The 18448-nt window shown below is 45.4% G+C and overlaps 1 protein-coding gene across 4 annotated transcripts in view; it reads left to right on the top strand.

Moving 5' to 3' along the window:
- MEGF8 (multiple EGF like domains 8) overlaps nucleotides 1-17350 on the top strand; it is a 201476-nt gene extending 184126 nt beyond the window's left edge. For all 4 annotated transcript variants that reach the window (XM_033914129.1, XM_033914128.1, XM_033914131.1 and 1 more), the window contains 6 exons: nucleotides 300-465; nucleotides 5285-5477; nucleotides 5623-5793; nucleotides 10566-10696; nucleotides 15320-15452; nucleotides 15705-17350. In XM_033914129.1, coding sequence (XP_033770020.1) covers nucleotides 300-465; nucleotides 5285-5477; nucleotides 5623-5793; nucleotides 10566-10696; nucleotides 15320-15452; nucleotides 15705-16898 — 1988 coding nt within the window. In that variant the 3' untranslated portion in view covers nucleotides 16899-17350. The remainder of the gene's footprint in view (nucleotides 1-299; nucleotides 466-5284; nucleotides 5478-5622; nucleotides 5794-10565; nucleotides 10697-15319; nucleotides 15453-15704) is intronic.
- Nucleotides 17351-18448: the final 1098 nt, after the last annotated feature.

Below are 18448 nucleotides of genomic sequence, written 5' to 3'. Positions count from 1 at the left end.
AATTGCAAGAACTGATTTATCAAAATATTTTTGAGCAGCACATAATTTTCTTAACAGCCCAAACAATTTCTTATTAACTAAGTTGACCTGATACTCCATTGTCAACAAATTATTCAATTGCACACCTAAGACTCTAGTTTGCATATCAAATGTATAATTTCTTTGACTCAGAGATAACAAAAGATCAAATCTAGCCAAATCTTTAGTGAGTCATGAAAAGTCTGGTAAGGGAGGCTCTCTGTTCATGGAAACTATAATAAGAAGAGCGTTGAGTGTCTCTTATCTCTTCCCTGTCATAGAACTGGGACTGAACTGCAACAGCTCTGAGGATCAATGGGCCTTCATGTCCTGCCCCCCTGAGAATGAGTGCCTGAATAACCACCATGACTGCAATGAGACCCAGAACTGTAGCGACATGTCACAGGGTTATGAGTGCACCTGCAAGAAGGGCTACACCTTGGACAAGTGAGTGTGATCTTACCTGTGCATGTGTTTTTGCAGGGAGAGAGATACTCTGGACAAGTGCACTAATAGCCTTGGAGTAGGATCAAAAAGTAAGAAGTGAGTGAGGCTTTTTAAGCAACCAGATTAAAAAATTGATGGCCAATGGAAGCCTTCTGTGGTGAAAGGAACATGATATTGTCCCAGGACAAGCAGGCAGTATATTCTCTTCTGTGAGTGACGACATTCACGGAGCCCGGTATGGACAGTGCAAAAATGTACTGCCACTTTAAAGTTTTTGAAGGTCTCAAGACTTGCCCGTATTATGCTTGAGCTGGTGCCCTTCCGCCCAGTGTTGGCTCACGGAACCATCAGTTTTCAGCGGAGCTGAAGAGAGAGCTGTGTTAGTTTAGAATCAGTCTAAACTTGCAAAAACTTGATTTTTTTTTTTTTGGTTGCCTTTCCAGTTTTTTTAGTGCCTTCTCAGTTTTGTGTTATATTTAACTTTTCTTTAATTTTTCTTAATTTTTCCCCACTTTGGATTTTTGGGCCTTTGGCCCATTCCAAGCCAGTTTTCAGGCTGGGAGCGTTAATTTTTTTTTCAGGTTCCAACTTACTCAACCTTCCTGGACCATTGAGTCCTTCGATCTAGCACTGGTGGTCTTTTCCTCCATATCAAAACCTTCGCACCAATACAACAGGACCAGTTCAGTCTCTGATCCACATAGCTGGTGCCTTCAGTGTCTTGGTCCTGCGTACAGGATAGACTCGTGTCTGCGTTGCTTCCAACTTTAGAAAAGATCACTGAAGATGCGGAGGCTCCAGACGAAAAATTATTCAGATCTGGAACATCGATGATGTTGACCACATCTAATACCAAAATGACTTCAGCATCAAGGCAATCACTGGTATCAACGTCGTCTTTGGTGCCACCATCTAGATCTACTAAGAAAACTAAGAAGCATAAGCATGCTTCCCCATCTCGGCAGTGTCTCAGGTATTCACATTGTAATCTAAGTGCCAACATGCTAAGGCTTGATCACCTTCCCTTCAAGTAGTGTCTCCTCCAAAGTGTGCCTCATCAAGGTCACTAATGCTTCGACACCCTACAGCACCATCTGTACTAATGACACCCACAGTACCGGTACCCTGTCTTAAGCCCCGGCTATGGTTTATGTTCTTATGGAGGAAAAGTCCAAAATCTGTTATTGAGATAAACATGAGAGAACCCACTGATTGCCCTGGATCTGGTAGCATGGAATGTTGCTAGTATTTAGGATTTTGCCAGGTACTAGTGACCTGAATTGGCCACCATGAAGATGAGCTACTGGGCTGGATGGTCCATTGGTCTAATCCAGTAAGGCTATTCTTATGTTCTTATGAAGGAAAAAAGTCCAACCGGTACCAGCCCAATCAGAGCAGCACTCTAAGTGGTTTTTGAGGGCAAGGTCTAGTACTCCCCACCACTAACACTCAAGGTCTGGGAGAACAACTTCATCTCGTTGCTGAAGCTCCTCACACTCTACATCGGATCGATGTCTTAAAAGATCCAGGAGTATTTCTTGATGTTCCCCCTCGACAGCACAGTCTCCACAACAGGACATTAAAGATTGATTCGGACCTATCCAATCATTCTTCTTTTGAATGCCCTGAACTCTCAGCTGTAGAATCATATGGGCTCTCTTCAGATCCATCTCCTCCACCACTTCACAGGAGATCTCCACCAGAGAGCCTCTCCTTTACACACTACATCAGGCAAATGGGTCATGTCCTGCCAATTAAACTGGAGCTTGACTCAGAGCCACAAGCTGAACTCATCGATGCTGTGGATACCAAAGGACTGTCTCAAACTTCCATTCCATAACCTTTTGAAGGATACAGAGTTTAAGAACTGGGAAATAACACTATTGGTTCTGATCGCCCCAAGGAAGTTGGATTCTCTCTATAGAGTTCAGTCATGCCCATGTTTTGACAAGCCTCAGCTGCAGCACCAGTTACACCTGATAGAATACGCTCTAATAAAAGCTAGCAGCTTCAGAAGATATGTTAGTACCCCTCCGGGCAGAGAGGGAAGGATATTCAATAAATTTGGCCGTTGTTTATTTCAAAATTCAATAGTGATTAGCTGGATTTTGAGCTATAACTTCTATATGATCACCTATAAGAAGTCATTAGTTCAGAGTTTGTCACACTATGAACAATATATCCCAGACGTTTAATTACTCAGTTTCCAACATATTACCATTGACCTTTTCGTAATCCGAAAGTACATGGCCAGATCTGTTTTTGACGCCTTTGATGCCACCTCCAGAGCATCCGCTTTATCGATTGTCATGGGAGGCAGGCATGACTGATCTAGATGCCAATGTGCAGGAATGTCTAGCCAATTTTCCCTGCTTAGGCAATGAGCTCTTTGGGGAAAAGCTGAGGAGGATACTCAGAAAATCCACTAGATATGAACAGTCCATGTCTATACTTTCCTCTGCTCGAACTTCCAAACCTCACACAACCAAATGATTTTATAATCCCAAGCATTTTTCTTATTATTCTAGGTGCAGGTATGTCCCATCGTCTTCTATAACCAATCTGCATAAAGACATTCTAAGCAGCAGAGAGCTCAAAAGAACCAACCTCAGACTCAACAAAAATCCCAGCAGTCTTTTTTTACTTTATTCTGGAGAGCCTAGCCAACATTCAGCAGCCTCCTTCCCAAGATCTACTCATTGGAGTTTGTCTTATTCACTTCCAACACATCAGACCAGTGGGTCCTCAATATAGTGCAACATGGTTATGCCCTATATCTATAAAGAACAACTCTAGATTGTCTTCCAAAAGATTCTGTTTTCAACACCCAGCAGACCACCCTTCTTCAAGAGCTCTCAGCCCTCAGTTCACTGGTAGAGCTGCTGCCTCTACACCCAGAGGTTGTAAGATCAAATCCTAGTGCTGTTCCTTGTGACCCTAAGCAAGTCACTTAATCCTCCAGTGCCCACCGCTTTGAATGCCAAAGCCACAAAAAGGCAGTATACAAGTCCCCATTCCCTTCCCTTGCCTTTCCATTCAACTCAATGCCATTGAAGCATTTCCATTACAGAAGAAGGGCCCGAGGGTTCTAACCAAATATTTTCTCATACCAAAGAAGACTGAAGGGCTACGTCCGATTCTAGACCTCCGTGCTCTCAACAAATACTTAATAAAGGAGAAGTTTTGCATGGTCTTTTTGGGAACTCTCTTACCGCTATTAGATCTGAATGATGGCTTTGCTTTCTAGATCTCAAGGTAGCCTACACACATATTCCCATCTTCCTAGCCCATATAAATACTTGCGCTTTCCCAGCCCATAGAAAATATATACACTTTCGAATAGGCATTTACCACTACCAATACAAGGTACTTCCATTTGGCCTGGCTTCAGCACCCAAGAATCTTCACAAAGTAGTGGTTGCAACACTCCGCTCTTATGCCTTTCATGTGTTCCCTTATCTAGACAACTGATTGATCAAAGCTCCTTCACCTCAGGAGGCTCATCTAGCTATCAATTCAACAGTTCATCTGGAGTTTCTGGGTTTTGCAGTTAGTTACCAAAAATCACTCTACCTCTGCTTCCCATTTGATGTTTCTCTCCACAGAGAACTCGGTCCACTGTTGTCTGCCTTTGTTTCCCTGCTGACCCAAAGACAGAGATGATAGGGAAACTTGATAAACTGCCTTGGAGATTCATTAGGAAATTCTACCATTTTGAAATCTCCAATGACCTCCCAGCTGTACTCATCATACTTCAAGGCGCTTAGCAAGGTCTTGATGCTGTTATAATCTTCTTTGACGTGCATTGAGTAGTGAGCCAGTGGAAGAGACAGGTTCTTGTTCCCATTATAGTGCAGCACGCCTTTGATGCTCCTGGGTGAACTATCAATTAAGAGACACCATTGTTTCGGGTTACAGGCGATTCCAATTGCCTCAAACAGACTGGTCACATTGTGGCAGAAGCAGAGTCCATCTTGATGGGTGAAGAAGGTGGACAAAGCTTGGTGATGATTCTTCTGATCTGTGACTTGCACACTTTCATCCAATAAGTTCCACTGCTTGAGCCTAGATGGCAAAAGGGCTATATCAATCTGGAATGTTCTGCAAGAAAGGTAAATTTTCAAAATATCAATGTCCTGGTCACAAAAGGAAAGTTTGAGGGGAATGTTAGCTATTTTCTATACTTTTGTGGCATAGGCAATTAAGAAAGGACACTTATTACCCAGGAAAAAAATTGTTACATGGTGTCATCATATAATTTATATTGATCATCTTTACTTATTAAACTCAATAACAGTATTTCAAACATTCAGTACACACTAATTATAACATCTATTTCTCTTGAAGAAATTTAATTAAAAAAAATATTTTCCTCTCTTCTTTGAGAAGTTGAGAAGATTTTTATGAGGCTACCTGCCTACCTTATCACTCAAGAATACTTTGTCTAAGGTAATGTGTTGAGGCCCCAGTGACATTTTGAGATGTGGTAAAAGGTAAGACAAAGTAATCTCTTGAGCATTAGGGGCATACAGTAAGCTATTGGAAGCCTGTGTTCCCTATGGTAAAGTCGAGTTACTCATATAAAATGAGAGGTAAAAATACTTAGATCAGGCAAAAAGGAGCTTTGTGGTAGGGCAAGAGAAGGAGGAGAAAAATCTAATTCTGTGGGAGCACAGTAGTCAGACATAAATGGGCAAATTAAGTTGACTAAATGGTCTTTATCTGCTAGCATATTCTGTTCAAGTGTGACCTGATTTTTGTTTGAAACATACAAGTGTAAGGTCAGTGACTTATGCTGTACATTCCCCTTACTGTACAGTGTGACTGGACTGTGCCGGCCAGTGTGTGACCAGGGCTGCGTGAATGGAACCTGTGTGGAGCCAAACCGGTGCCAATGCCACTTTGGATACGTGGGGCAGAACTGCTCGGTGGAGTGTCAGTGCAATAAACACAGTAACTGTGCTGGATTGGGAGCCCAGGACCAGTGCCTCGAGTGCTTCAATAACACCATGGTAACCAGCAATTGGCAGGGCAGTGATAAGAGCTAGTTTCTCTCTCTTACTTTGTGTGGAAATGATGTGTGATAATGGGAGTGATCGCTTTTTCTCTTTCTGGCATGAATTGTGATAAGATTAATCTATTTCCCTTTTATTTCAGGGTTTACACTGTGAGAAGTGTAAGCCACTTTTTGTGGGCTCTGCTGTAAATGGTGGCACCTGTAAACCATGCCTAGAGTTTTGCCGAGGAAACAGTGAAATTTGCATCACTCGAGCTGAGTATGAAAAGGCAAAGATGGATGCACTTCGCTTCCAGCTTGATCCTAGTACGGTGAGAGAAGCAGACTGGAATTAAGGGTTCTTTTTCTTCTTGCTAGACTATCCAGATTGTATGGGTTTATGCCACCCTACCAGCAGATGGAGTCAGAGAACACAACCTTCTAGTGACAACATTCTTTCAAAAAACTTAATGATGCAGCCCTGGATAGTCATTATTGTTTCCAGCAGATGGTGACAGCTTCTGGAGTGGTGCAGCAGAATTTTTTTTTCATTTCAGTGTTTGGTATACAGAGAAGTATCCTGGTTGAGAGGGAAGGTGGCCCAGCTCTCAGCACAAGGTCCATGAGCTGAATGCTAGATTAAGCCTAATTCCTTTAGAGCAGGGGTGCCCAACGCGTCGATCGCTCTCGAACAGTAGCTCAGGAAGGCAACTCGAGTCGATCGCACTCGTGTTGCCGTCCTGATCTACGGGCCGATCAGCCTTCCTCTCCAGTGTTCTCCCTAGGGCCTTTTAGCTGGGCGGTCCGACCAGCTGTCATCTGCCGCTGCTGAACATTAAAAAAAAAAACCCAAAAAACCGGCTTGGAGATTTCAGCCCCTAGCGAACTTATGCTCCGGGCTCTAACGTGTGTGTGCCGGCTTTTCTTCTCTTCCCTCCAAAACCGGAAGTTATGTCCGGGGAGGGGGGTAGAAGGGAAGCCGGCATGCACATATTGAGAGCCCTGAAGCAAGCGTTCGCTACGGGCTAATGCGGGAGACAGGTTAGTGAAGCATTTGTTCTTGTTCCTGCCGGGTCCTGCCTACTTTCTGTTTCCGCGAAGGCAGGACCCGGCAGCATTTCCCCCAATAGGTTGATCACGATCTTGGGCTGATCAGCCTTCCTCTTCCCGACGGCAGAATTGACGTCGGGGAGAGGAATGCTGGTTGGCCGAAGCAGGGAGAGCTTGGGGCCTGTTATTGGTGGTGTTTGGATCCTGGTTCCCGATGGTAATGGCAGTGGCAGTGGCTTGGGGAAGGGCAGGGAGAAAGAAAGAAAAAGGGCAGGCAGGGATACAGAAGGAAAGAAGAGAAACAGAAAAAAATGAAAGGGAGGCAGAGAGAAAGAAAGGGCAGGGAAGAGGAAGGAAAAGTTGGGGGGAAGGAATGAGGTCTGGAGGAGAAGAAGCATACAGGCTAAAAGAAGGGAAGAAAGATTGTATGCACAGTCAGAAGAAGAAAGTGCAACCAGAGACTCATGAAATCACCAGACAAGGTAGGGAAAATTATTTTATTTTAAATTTAGTGATCAAAATGTGTCTGAATTTATATCTGCTGTCTATATTTTACACTAAGGTCCCCTTTTACTAAACCGCAATAGAGGTTTTTAGCGCAGGGAGCCTATGAGTGTCGAGAGCAGCGCTGGGCATTCAGCGCAGCTCCCTGCGCTAAAAACTGCTATCGTGGTTTAGTAAAAAGGGAGGGGGTATATTTGTCTATTTTTGTATGGTTGTTATTGAGGTGATAGTGCTTAGAGTCATCTGCTTTGACCTCTTTGAAAAACCCTGGAATAAGAATGATGATTAACATTTTCTATGCATACAGTGTGCTTTGTGTTTTTTTAAAAATTTTATTGTTGGTAGATTATTTTGACTTGGTCATTTAAAAAGTAGCTCGCAAGCCCAAAAAGTGTGGGCACCCCTGCTTTAGAGATTCCCTGAAATTGACCTATTGGCCTTTCCCTGAAATGCCTGATCCACCCTGAGAGTGTTTTCAAGCCCCTGCTAGGTGCACAGGGATTTGCTATACACTTCTCCCTCGTCATTCGCGGGGGATACGGGCAGAGCCGGACCGCGAATGCCGAAAAACCGCGATTATCCGGCTCTGACCCACCCCCACCTCCCTGCTGCCTTCCCGGCCTTACCTGGTGGTCTAGAGGGTTTTCGGGGCAGGAGCGATCTTCCTATGCTCCTGCCCCATGCAGATCGCCATCAGGAAATGGCTGTAGGGAGTTTCCGACGTAGTCTCGAGAGACTACGGGAACTCCCAGCAGCCATTTCCTCATAGCGATCTGCACGGGGCAGGAGCGTAGGAAGATCGCTCCTGCCCCGAAAGCCCTCTAGACCACCAGGTAAGGCCGGGAAGGCGGCAGGGAGGAAAAAAAGATGGATTTTTTTTACATGAAGACTTTTGTTTTTAATTTTCTCCCTCCCCAGAAAAAAAATCGCAATTATATGAAACCGCGAGTGCAGGAACCGCGAATGGGGAGGGGGAAGTGTATATGAGAAGCCAAGGATGGATGCAGCTCACTTCCAGCTTGATCTTAATATGATGAGAGAAGTAGATTATAATTAAGCATTAGGATAGGAAATGGTAAAGGATATTAAGGTAGGCATTAGAAAATAAGAACCAATTCTCAGTCTTAACTCCCATGCTTTTCTGTCTCATCTTCCTAATTCTAGTGGCTGGAATTAAAGTTGGAAGATAGTTGTGGTTGAGAAAAAGAACTTAAGCTTATAATATGATTCTTAACATTTGCCTTCTATTCTGGGGTGTCCATTAGTCATTTACCAGTTAAGACTCCAAAGCTTATGACCAATATGATTACAAGGTCTTTGTTCTTATTTTATCTCTTTGCACTTTGCCAACTACTTCTGTATATCTTAGAGAAAAACACGGGGAAAAAAATTATCACCGTTCCTGCCCCATCCCTGTGAGCTTAGTCCCCATCCTTGCCCCGTCCCCGCGAGCTCAGTCCCCGTCCAGTCCCGTCCCTGTGAGCTCATTCCCCAACACTGCACTGCAAACTGTCAGATCCCACCCGCATAAGTCTTGAATAGTTATGATTTTATATTGAACTTATTTTATTAAAGTATAAAAAGAGACAATATTATGTACAATTGCCATTTTATAAACACAAATAATACAGAGCAAGGATCAACAAAACCCCTGTCTCCTCTCCCTTTCACAAATATCCCCGCCACTATTATGAAAACTGAACAAACCAAATTACTACAGAATGCTACATAGAAAAATCAAGCTAACAGAATACTTCAGTCACAAATGGCAGGAATAGTGTTGGGGAGGGCAACTGCCCCTGGTCAGAGAGCCCTAAGCCATCTGGAAGCTAAAGAAGCACAGCCTGGGCTTTGTGGTCCCCAGTTATGTCTAATACCAGCTCTAGCAGGATACATATTTCAAATCTGAAATATTCTAATCACAAAATATAAAATAGATATATTTTTTTCTACCTTTTGTTGTCTGGAAATTTTATTCTTCAAATCACATTGGTCTCAGGCTTTGGTTTTGGGTTTCTTCTGTCTTCATCGTGGCATGGCTGGCTCCTGAAGGTAAAATAGGCCCAGGAGGAGCTGGGGAGGAGATGCTGAGTCTGATATGGGTGCAATTTTTTTACCACAGGAGCAAGACTTTTCACCCCTTCCACGGGGCAGTGAAAGGTTTTGTCCCCCATTCCCGTGGGGCAGTGAAATGTCTTGTCCCCATTCCTGCGGTAAACCAGTTTCAAATGTCCCCATTACTGCAGATTTACTGGGGTGACCACGGTTTACCGTGGTAAACGGTCCCCGTGTCATTCTCTAGTAGCTTATTTTTCTACCAGTTCTTTTCCAGCTATTGTACTTCTGTGGTTCTGCGTGTTCTCATGTTCCATGCTGTTCTTATGAGAAAAAACCTGTGAGTTCAGAGGCACCATGTTAGCTCAAATATACTAATTGGAGCCATGGAAGGATTGACATTTACTCTGTCAGTGGAATCAGCACAGTGGCTCAAAGGCCTGCCACTCCAAAATGGCAGGCCTTCCCCTTCCAGGTGCATTCTGGGATGCATGGGGAGGGGCCTTAGGCATCTGAGCCAGTCAAGGCCTTAGGTCCCACCCCATACATCCCAGGATGCACTGGGAAGGGGAAGTCCCACCATTTTGGAGTAGAAGGCCTGCAAGCAGGAGGGACTGGGCATCCCCCTGCTATCATCTATTTTTGAGGTATGGGGGAGGTTTGGCGATATGTGGGGTGGTTTTGGGGGGAGCAGGGGCATCTGGTGGCAGGAGGGAATGGTGGTGGTGGAAGTTTCATAGCGACAGGAGGGAGTGGGCATCCTTCCTTCTGGTTTTGGGGTAAGGGGAGGAGTCGGTTTGGTTGGTCCTTGGGGGTAGGGTCAGTGCGGACCAAGTTCGCGGCAGCAGGAGGGAGTGGGCATCCCTTCTGCCGATTTATTTATTTATTTTAATACTGGGATTGTGGGGGGATCAGCATAACGTGTGCCCCACAAAAATAAAAAACCAGACAGACCTGTCGAGTGTTCCAGGTCGGTAATACCGGTCCGATTCTGGCATGCAAGGTTAGGGCATCGATTGGATGTCCGGTTTTAATATTAATGACATCATTTACATGCCAGAATCGGAGAATGTACAACCGCACAGAAACCATGCGATGAGCTGTTTTGTGCATTGGGTCGACAAATCTGATCTGATGATTGTTAGACGATTGGAGACTTTAGTGCATCTTAGCCCTTAGTGTAATAAGCAAGCTGACTTGGTCACACTTCCTAGAAAAGGACAAAAAGGGAGAAGAAATCAATTGCAGGTGATCAAGCTTGAACAGCTAACAGTTGGATAATATCTTTAACGTAGTGGTTCAGGCAAGGAAAGGTGATGACAGGTGTTAGAGCAGTGTAGGCAGTCAAGCTTGTATGTCTGACAGCTGTGTTCAGTTTAGAGCAGCGTAGACAGAGACAACCAGCCTTATCTATGATGTTGTTTTAGGTTTATGTGGTGTAGGCCATAATGTTAAGGTTTGGATTTATAGTTGGCTCTTAATTTCTATCTGTTAGATTCCAAACTGGGTTCCAGAAGGCCCACCTGAAGACTCTGCAATATGTGTGAACTGTCAGAACAACAGTGTTGGAGATAAATGTGATAGCTGCCTGTCTGGATACTTCCTGTTAGAGGGGAGATGCACCAAGTAAGCATGAACTCTTTTTCCCCCACTCTCCCTTGCTCAAGAAACATTATTGTCATGTTAAATTTATACATGTATTTACATGGGAAAAATTACAAAAAAAATCCTTCAAGTAGTTTGCAGGTTCCATGGACCTACAAGGTGGTAACTTTCAAAGGGAAATGCCATGTGGAGTTTGTCTTTTGCAAATTCGGGTTAGGCTGTGCTCAAGAACTTTGCGTTTGTTTTATTGTAGGCACTGAAATGAAAGTCTCTTGCATGTTTTCCCGTGCACTTCCTAACCACGCTCCCTTATGATGCAGTCAAAATGCTGTCCTCATCTCTTTATACTGTGGTTGCAACTGCTTAGTTTCCTAAGAAGATTCCTTTAAAAACTGCCCTCATCATGTTACTGGCTTGCCAACCTGATTTAACTTATTTTGCTACTATAGTTTGTTTTTCCTGTTCTTCCTCGGGATTATGAGATGTGGAGTAGAGAGTTGCGCGGGGACAGAAATCCCACCCGTCCCCGCCAAAGTCCCACCCGTCCCCACCCGTCCCCGTGAGGACTCCCACCCATCCCCACCCGTCCCCGTGAGGAATCCCTCTGTCCCCACCCGTCCCCGCAAGGAATCCCCTCCGTCCCCGCCCGTCCCCGCGAGGAATCCCCTACATCCCCGCCCTTCCCTATAAACTACAGAAATAGTTATTTCATTTAATTATGCTACTGAATTAAAGGCTCTGGTAGAAACCCATTTAAAAATAAGCAAAAAGACTTTATTAATTTGGAAATATTAATTGGGAAGAATACATACTTTGTAAACGGGTTTCTACCAGAGCCTCTAATGTTTATAAATTTTTATCAACACAACTAATATACTACTTTATCCTTAAGCAAAAAAAAAAAAAAAAAAGAATTTTTTTCTTACCTTTGTTGCCTGGTTTCTGCTTTCTTCATGTTCTCATTCAATTCCTTCCATCCACTGCCTCTCTTCTCTGTGTCTTCCATTTGCTCTGTTACTGTGCCTCTCCCTTTCTCCCCCCTCCCAAATTGGTCTGGCACCCATCTTTTTCCCTCCGCTCCCCCCATAGTCTGGCACCTCTGTCTTCTCCCCTGCCAGCGTCTTCTCCCCATTCCCTCTTCCCCATTTCCTTTCAGTGTCCTTCTCCCCCACCATCTTCCCCATGTCCTGTCAGGCAGCTTCCTTTTCCCCCCTCTGCCTTCCCCATGTCCTTTCAGCATCCTTCTCCCCCCTCTGTCTTCCCCATGTCCTTTCAGCGGCCTTCTCCCCCCCCCCTGTCTTCCCCATGTCCTTTCAGCTGCCTTCTCCCCCCCTGTTTTCCCCATGTCCTTTCAGCGGCCTTCTCCACCCCTGTTTTCCCCATGTCCTTTCAGTGGCATTCTCCACCCCTTTGTCTTTCCCAGTGCTTTCAGCGGCCTTCTCCCCCCTTAAGTGTCTTTTCTTCTCCACTCCACCTTTCCTCCCTCCCTGCCCCTTACCTTTGTGGCGTTTCTGCACCCGACCGACAACAGAACAGGCCCGGTCGGACAAATCTCCCTGTTCTGTAGCCGCGAATCTAAATTACCTTCTTACAGCAGCTGGAGTAGTGAAGCTGCTGTAAGAAGTAATTTAGATTCGCGGCTACAGGGCAGGGAGATTTGTCGGCCGGGCCTGTTGTCGGTCGATCGGGGGACCTGACCGGCTGTGCACATTCTCCGGGGCGGACCTCCCCCTCCCCCCTCTTTCGTACGACATTGCCTTCTTCCTACCTGCCCTGCCGCACACAGCCGACCGGAAGTCTTCCTGATGTCAGCGCTGACGTCGGAGGAAGGGAGGGCTTTGCTTAAGCCCTCCCTCCGACGTCAGCGCTGACATCGGGAAGACTTCCGTTCGGCTGTGTGCTGCGACAGAGCAGGTAAGGAGGAGGAGACTACCCTCGCGGCTCGAGTGCACTGCGATCCAACCCCGCAGGAACCCCGCGACCCTCGGAGGCATCCCCACGGGATCCCCGCGACCCTAGGGGGCGTCCCCACGGGATCCCCATGACCCAAAGGGGGAACCCACGGGATCCCCGCGGGTCCCGCGGGATTTCCGTCATCCCCGTTCCCGTGCAGCTCTCTAATGTGGAGGGCCATTTTCGAAAAGGACATCTAAGTCTGACTTGAGCATTTCTCACTAAACATCCAAATTCAAAAACATAGAAATGTTCATTTTCGAAAAGGATGTTCAAATAATATATTTTTTTTAATTTTTAAATCGTCTATTTGGACATCTTGTCCACCAAAACATCTAGACCACCAGGCCGTCTCACTTTATTTGCCAAGTTAGAAACATCCAAATCAGCACCATTTAGACATGGGAAGTGCTATCATTCCTGTGGATTGGCCACCTGGACATGCTAACAGAGCAGTGGGGCACCTTAGAGGGCTGCTGTGAACTTCACATAAAGGGTGCCAGATATACATCTCACCATATGCTCCTTATAATTTTTGTTGAGCTCTCCAAAATTCCCCCCAAATCTACTGTACCCATCTGTCTACCACCCCAATAAACCTTATGGCTGTAGGTGGCACCTATATGGCAGTATAGTAGGGTTTTGCTGTGTTTTGATGGGCTCATACGTAACACCAAAGTTGATGTGGGTGCCTTATGGGTCTGGATCCTTCTCTCTGTGGTACTTCAAAAACAGGGAAACTGTCTCCAACTGATCAAACATCCATAGATACACACTATTGAAGGAGACTAAATCATCATGTGAATGTAGATTAATTAATTAAATAATATTAAGATTGTAAACACGATATAAATCTGGGGGAAAGACCTCAAACACCCATTAATGGCAGGTTTTCTCTGTCCTTGCACCACTTAAACTGGGTCAGTTTAATCATAGGTCAAAAACTCCTGAAAAAATACATTGAATAAACTTTAAATAAGAACATAAGCATTGCCCCTGCTGGGTCAGACCAGGGGTCCATCGCGCCCACAGTCCGCTCCCTCAGCGGCCCCCCAGGTCCATGACCTGTAAGTGCTCCTTACCTAAGATGTTTATACACTATTTATTTAATATCCTGTCCCTTTTTGAACCCCAATATTGTACTCTGTCCTATCACCTCTCCTGGAAGTGCATTCCAGGTGTCCACCACCCTCTGAGTGAAGAAGAACTTCCTAACATTCGTTTTGAATCTGTCTCCTCTCAATTTTTCTGGATGACCTCTTGTTTTTGTTGTACCCGCTAGTCTGAAGAATCTGTCCCTCTCCACCTTCTCTATGCCTTTCATGATTTTATAAGTCTCTATCATGTCCCCTCTAAGTCTCCGCTTTTCCAACCTTTCAGCATATGAAAGGTTCTCCATGCCCTTTATCATCCTTGTTGCTCTCTGGACACTTTTGAGTATCGCCATATCCTTCTTAAGGTACGGCGACCAGTATTGGACGTAGTACTCCAGGTGCGGGCGCACCATCGCTCGATACAGCGGCAGGATAACTTCCTTCGTTCTGGTAGTGATACCTTTTTTGATAATGCCCAACATTCTGTTCGCTTTCTTTGAGGCCGCTGCACATTGTGCCGCCGGCTTCATTGTTTTATCCACCAATACCCCCAGGTCTTTTTCTAGGTTGCCTTCCCCCTGTACCCTTCCTCCCATCGTATAGCTATACATGGGGTTCCCTTTCCCTATGTGCAAGACTTTACATTTCTCTACATTGAAGCTCGTCTGCCATCTATTTGCCCACTCACTCAGTTTGTTCAGGTCTCTCTGCAGTTCTTTGCATTCCTCTACAGTTCTGACCCTGTTTTGTGTCGTCCGCAAATTTGTGTCGTCCGCAAATTTGATAACTTTGCACTTCATCCCCGTTTCCAGATCATTGATGAATATATTGAACAGCAGTGGTCCCAGCACTGACCCCTGTGGGACACCACTCGTGACCCCTTTCCAGTCAGAGTAGTGTCCCTTAACTCCTACCCTCTGCTTCCTGTCCGCCAGCCAATTTTTGATCCATCTGTGCACGTCCCCTTCCATCCCGTGGCTCCACAGTTTCTTCAGTAAGCGCTCATGGGGTACCTTGTCGAAGGCTTTCTTGAAATCCAGATATACGATGTCTATGGGGTCAGCTTTGAAAAAAAAAAACATCTCTTCTTTCTTTATATTTTGGCTCAGTACAGGATGCAATGCATTTCTGTGGCTTTCTCCAGTGCTGCATTGCATGCAGTCTGGTTTGTTGAGGTTTCTAGTTCAGTTTATCCGTGTAATTTATTTCTAGTTTGTAGTCCCTTATTTTTCCTTTGGGTCAAGCAGCGTGTTGTACGTAGGACAGAGGTAGGGTTTTGCTGGCGAATAAAGACTGATAACAGTCAAACTCATTTTGTTTTTTAGCCTGCCAATATGAGATGTATTTGATATTCTTGGGCATCTTGTATTTGAGGGGCTGTTTTTTCATTGGGAATTAGAATTGTTTTGGTATGGTAATCAGCAAGATTTTGTGTTGCTGTCTTTCTCTGTGTTGCTGTCTTTCTATATAACTCTTCTTAATTCCTGTGTATGTCATTTCTACTAGAGGGGAGATGGTATCAAGTAAGCATAAGTTTTACCTATGCTTAATGTATGTGACCCAGTTTTGCTAGCTCCTGATGTTCATTCTTCTGTAGGTGTCAGTGCAATGGACATGCAGACACCTGTAGCGAGAGTGATGGCACAGGCTGCCCATGCCAGAACAACACGGAAACAGGCAACTGCCAAAATAGCGTGCAGAGTGACAAGAAGGACTGTTACAAGTACCAGGTACATAAGAAAGGGGAGGGAGGGATATAAGAGGAAGAATGCATAAGAGCAAACCAGAATGATACAAGTATCAGATAGAGGAAGGGAGGCATGGGGAACATAGAAAAGAGAGAGAAGGATTTTGGGGAGGGAGCTGCTGAAGAGCAACAAAGTTTATAAGTGCCACCAGCTTGGTCCAGCATTGACTGCACATAGGTGAGAACTCTGTCTGAATCAGAATTTTAACATGTTCTCTCTCTCTTTCCTGAACAGTGCGCAAAGTGTAAGGACTCTTTCCATGGGAATCCTGTCAATGGGCAGCAGTGCTATCGCCTCATCTCAGTGGAGCAGGAATATTGCTTTGACCCAACCTCACAAAATAACTGTTTCCATGAACCCAACATTCAGAATTTGCCAATGGGTCGCACTGTCTTCTTTGGGGTCCAGCCCAAATTCACCAATGTGGATATCCGTATTACTGTGGATGTGACCTTTGGAGCTGTTGATACCTTTATTTCCACATCGTACGAGACTTTCAGCATAGACGTGGACAAAGTGACAGGGGTGCACACGGTGCGGATTCTGCAGCGCCACTCAGATAGGGATGAGGCAAGTGGGGCCATTCCACGTAATGCTACCAGCCGACCAACCACAGAGCGCCAGAGAGTGGAGCGTATACGGGATGAGAGGACCACAGGACTGATTACCTATATTACAGTGAGCCATCAGCAAACTGTGCTCATAGTTCGAGATGTAAAAGACCGTGTGGTGATTACCTATCCACATGAATTACATGCGCTAAAATCTAGTCGTTTCTACATTCTACTCCTGGGTGCAGGTGGCAAGAGCAATGGCAATGCTAGTGAATCCCAAGGACTGCTGTTTTTCCGCCAGGACCAGGCACATATTGACCTTTTTGTCTTTTTTTCTGTCTTTTTCTCCTGCTTCTTCCTCTTCCTCTCTGTCTGTGTCCTGCTCTGGAAGGTTAAGCAGTTCCTAGATCTGCGCCGGGAGCAGCGCAGGCACCTCCAGGAGATGACCAAAATGGCCAGCCGGCCCTTTGCCAAACTCACTGTATACCTAGAGCCAGATACAGAACTTGTGTACTTGCCATCCCGTGGTAGGCTGCTGCCTCGACTTCGGCAGGATGTCCCCTACCACCATCATCATTTTCGACGCTCTGAGCCCCTTCTCTCGCACCTCATGGGCTTTTCTTATACTAACTTCCGAGTGGGACCCATCACCCTGGAGCCCACGGATGATGGCATGGCAGGTGTGGCCACAGTGTTCTTCCAGCTGCCAGGAGGCATTCAAGCACCCAATCGAGCTTGCCTAGGCTCCGCACTGGTCACATTGCGCCATAATTTGCAGGACTACTGCAGTGGAGGCAATGGAGGTGGCCATAGTGGGAGCAGTTCTAGGAAGGGCCTGCTGAGTCACGAAAACCTCACCAGCATGTCGTCATGAAAGGTGGGCAGCATGTGGCAGGAAAAAGTGGTATTCTGCCCCTGCTTTTCATGGGACCAGCTGCCTATGATGTGGGGCATTGACAATTCCAGACTGTGTTGCTACATATGTATTTATTTATTTGACTCTTGGAAGACGAGTACAATTATTACTTGATGTGCCTAGACATCACTAACTTCCCCTTACTTTGGGGATTAGAACAGAGTGCTCTTAACACCAAGTCCCTTTTTAGAAGGTGAAAGGGGAAAGATTCATAAGTCATCATAGAATGTACCCCAGTAGCAGCAGCTGCCACCATTACATCTTTGGATACTGTTTGATAATTCTACTGTTTCAGTGCAAAAGAGATGCAAGTCTTGATCAATGGGTTATTCTCCTTTACCCACGAGTTTTGCAGAAGGAATCATCTACAGCAGGACTGCCAAAGTCTGGTCCTCAAAATCTACTGGCAGGCCAGGTTTTCAGGATATCCACAATGAATATGCATGAGAGAGAGATTTGCATACCAAGAAGGCAGTGCAGGCAAATCTTTCTCAAGCATATTCATTGTGGATATCATGAAAACCTGGCCTGCCAGTAGATCTCGAGGACCGGACTTAGGCAGCCCTGATCTACAGCTTTTCAGCTCCGCCTCCTTGTGTCAGTGGGTAATGCCCCAACTCCTCAGTTTTTCCTTCTGCAAGCAAGTTGAGAAGGTGTCTTTTTTTTTTTTCCCCTGCTCTGCAAGTGATTTATTATTTTGGGTTTTTTAATCCAAAGTTTAAGGCTTTCCAGTGTTCCAGAGGTTCCCAGGATTTCTGGAACAGTTCTGCTTGGGAGAATATAGTCTCTAGAACAGAGGACTTTAGCTGGGAGAGAGAGGAAACCCTTTTGCTGGCCTGCACTATCCCTTAGGACAGTTTGGGGTGTGTTTCCCTGGGAGCTTGGCTCACCTCTGATTTTTCAGGCACTTGAACACAGGCTGAGTGACACCATGTCTCTTTAGAGGGCTGTACCAGGTGCTGGCTGCATCTCTTCCTCCCCGGAAGACTCTTGAGGAGCTAATGGGGTCAAGGATTTCAGGCTGTCAGAGCCTGTCTAAAAGGAAGCCCGAAGAGACTGGGGGATCTTGTCTGAGATAGAAATCTTTTCTATTGTTCAGCTGCAGTGTGAGCTGTTGCAGACACAACACCAGGCAGTTCTGTGAGTACAGTCTATTACTGTCTATGGGAGACTTCAGGGTGGTTCAAGCACTGGACTTCTGAGGGTCTCTGGGGCTTCCTATAGGGTGCCCCTCCTCCAAAAATCCCTTTTCTGAATTTTTGAAAGTTTTATATAGCTCTCCCGGCCCATTTTATGGTACTAAAACGCTTCCACAGCTGCTATCTTGAATTTTTCAATTTTATTTTAAAAGTCTCTGTCTGCCTCAGAGCACCTCATTTTTATAATAATAGATTTCTATGGACTCTCCTAGCCTTTTTACCCCTGTATCATGCCAGTTTTGTGCTGATGGCTGGCTGAGGAAGTGTCCATGTGCCAAGTGCTTTGGGGAACATGAGGGGAGTGTGGGA

Source organism: Geotrypetes seraphini, chromosome 11, assembly GCF_902459505.1.
Source record: "Geotrypetes seraphini chromosome 11, aGeoSer1.1, whole genome shotgun sequence".
NCBI classification, from domain to species: Eukaryota; Metazoa; Chordata; class Amphibia; order Gymnophiona; family Dermophiidae; genus Geotrypetes; species Geotrypetes seraphini.
This window is presented reverse-complemented; position numbering and strand designations above follow the sequence as displayed.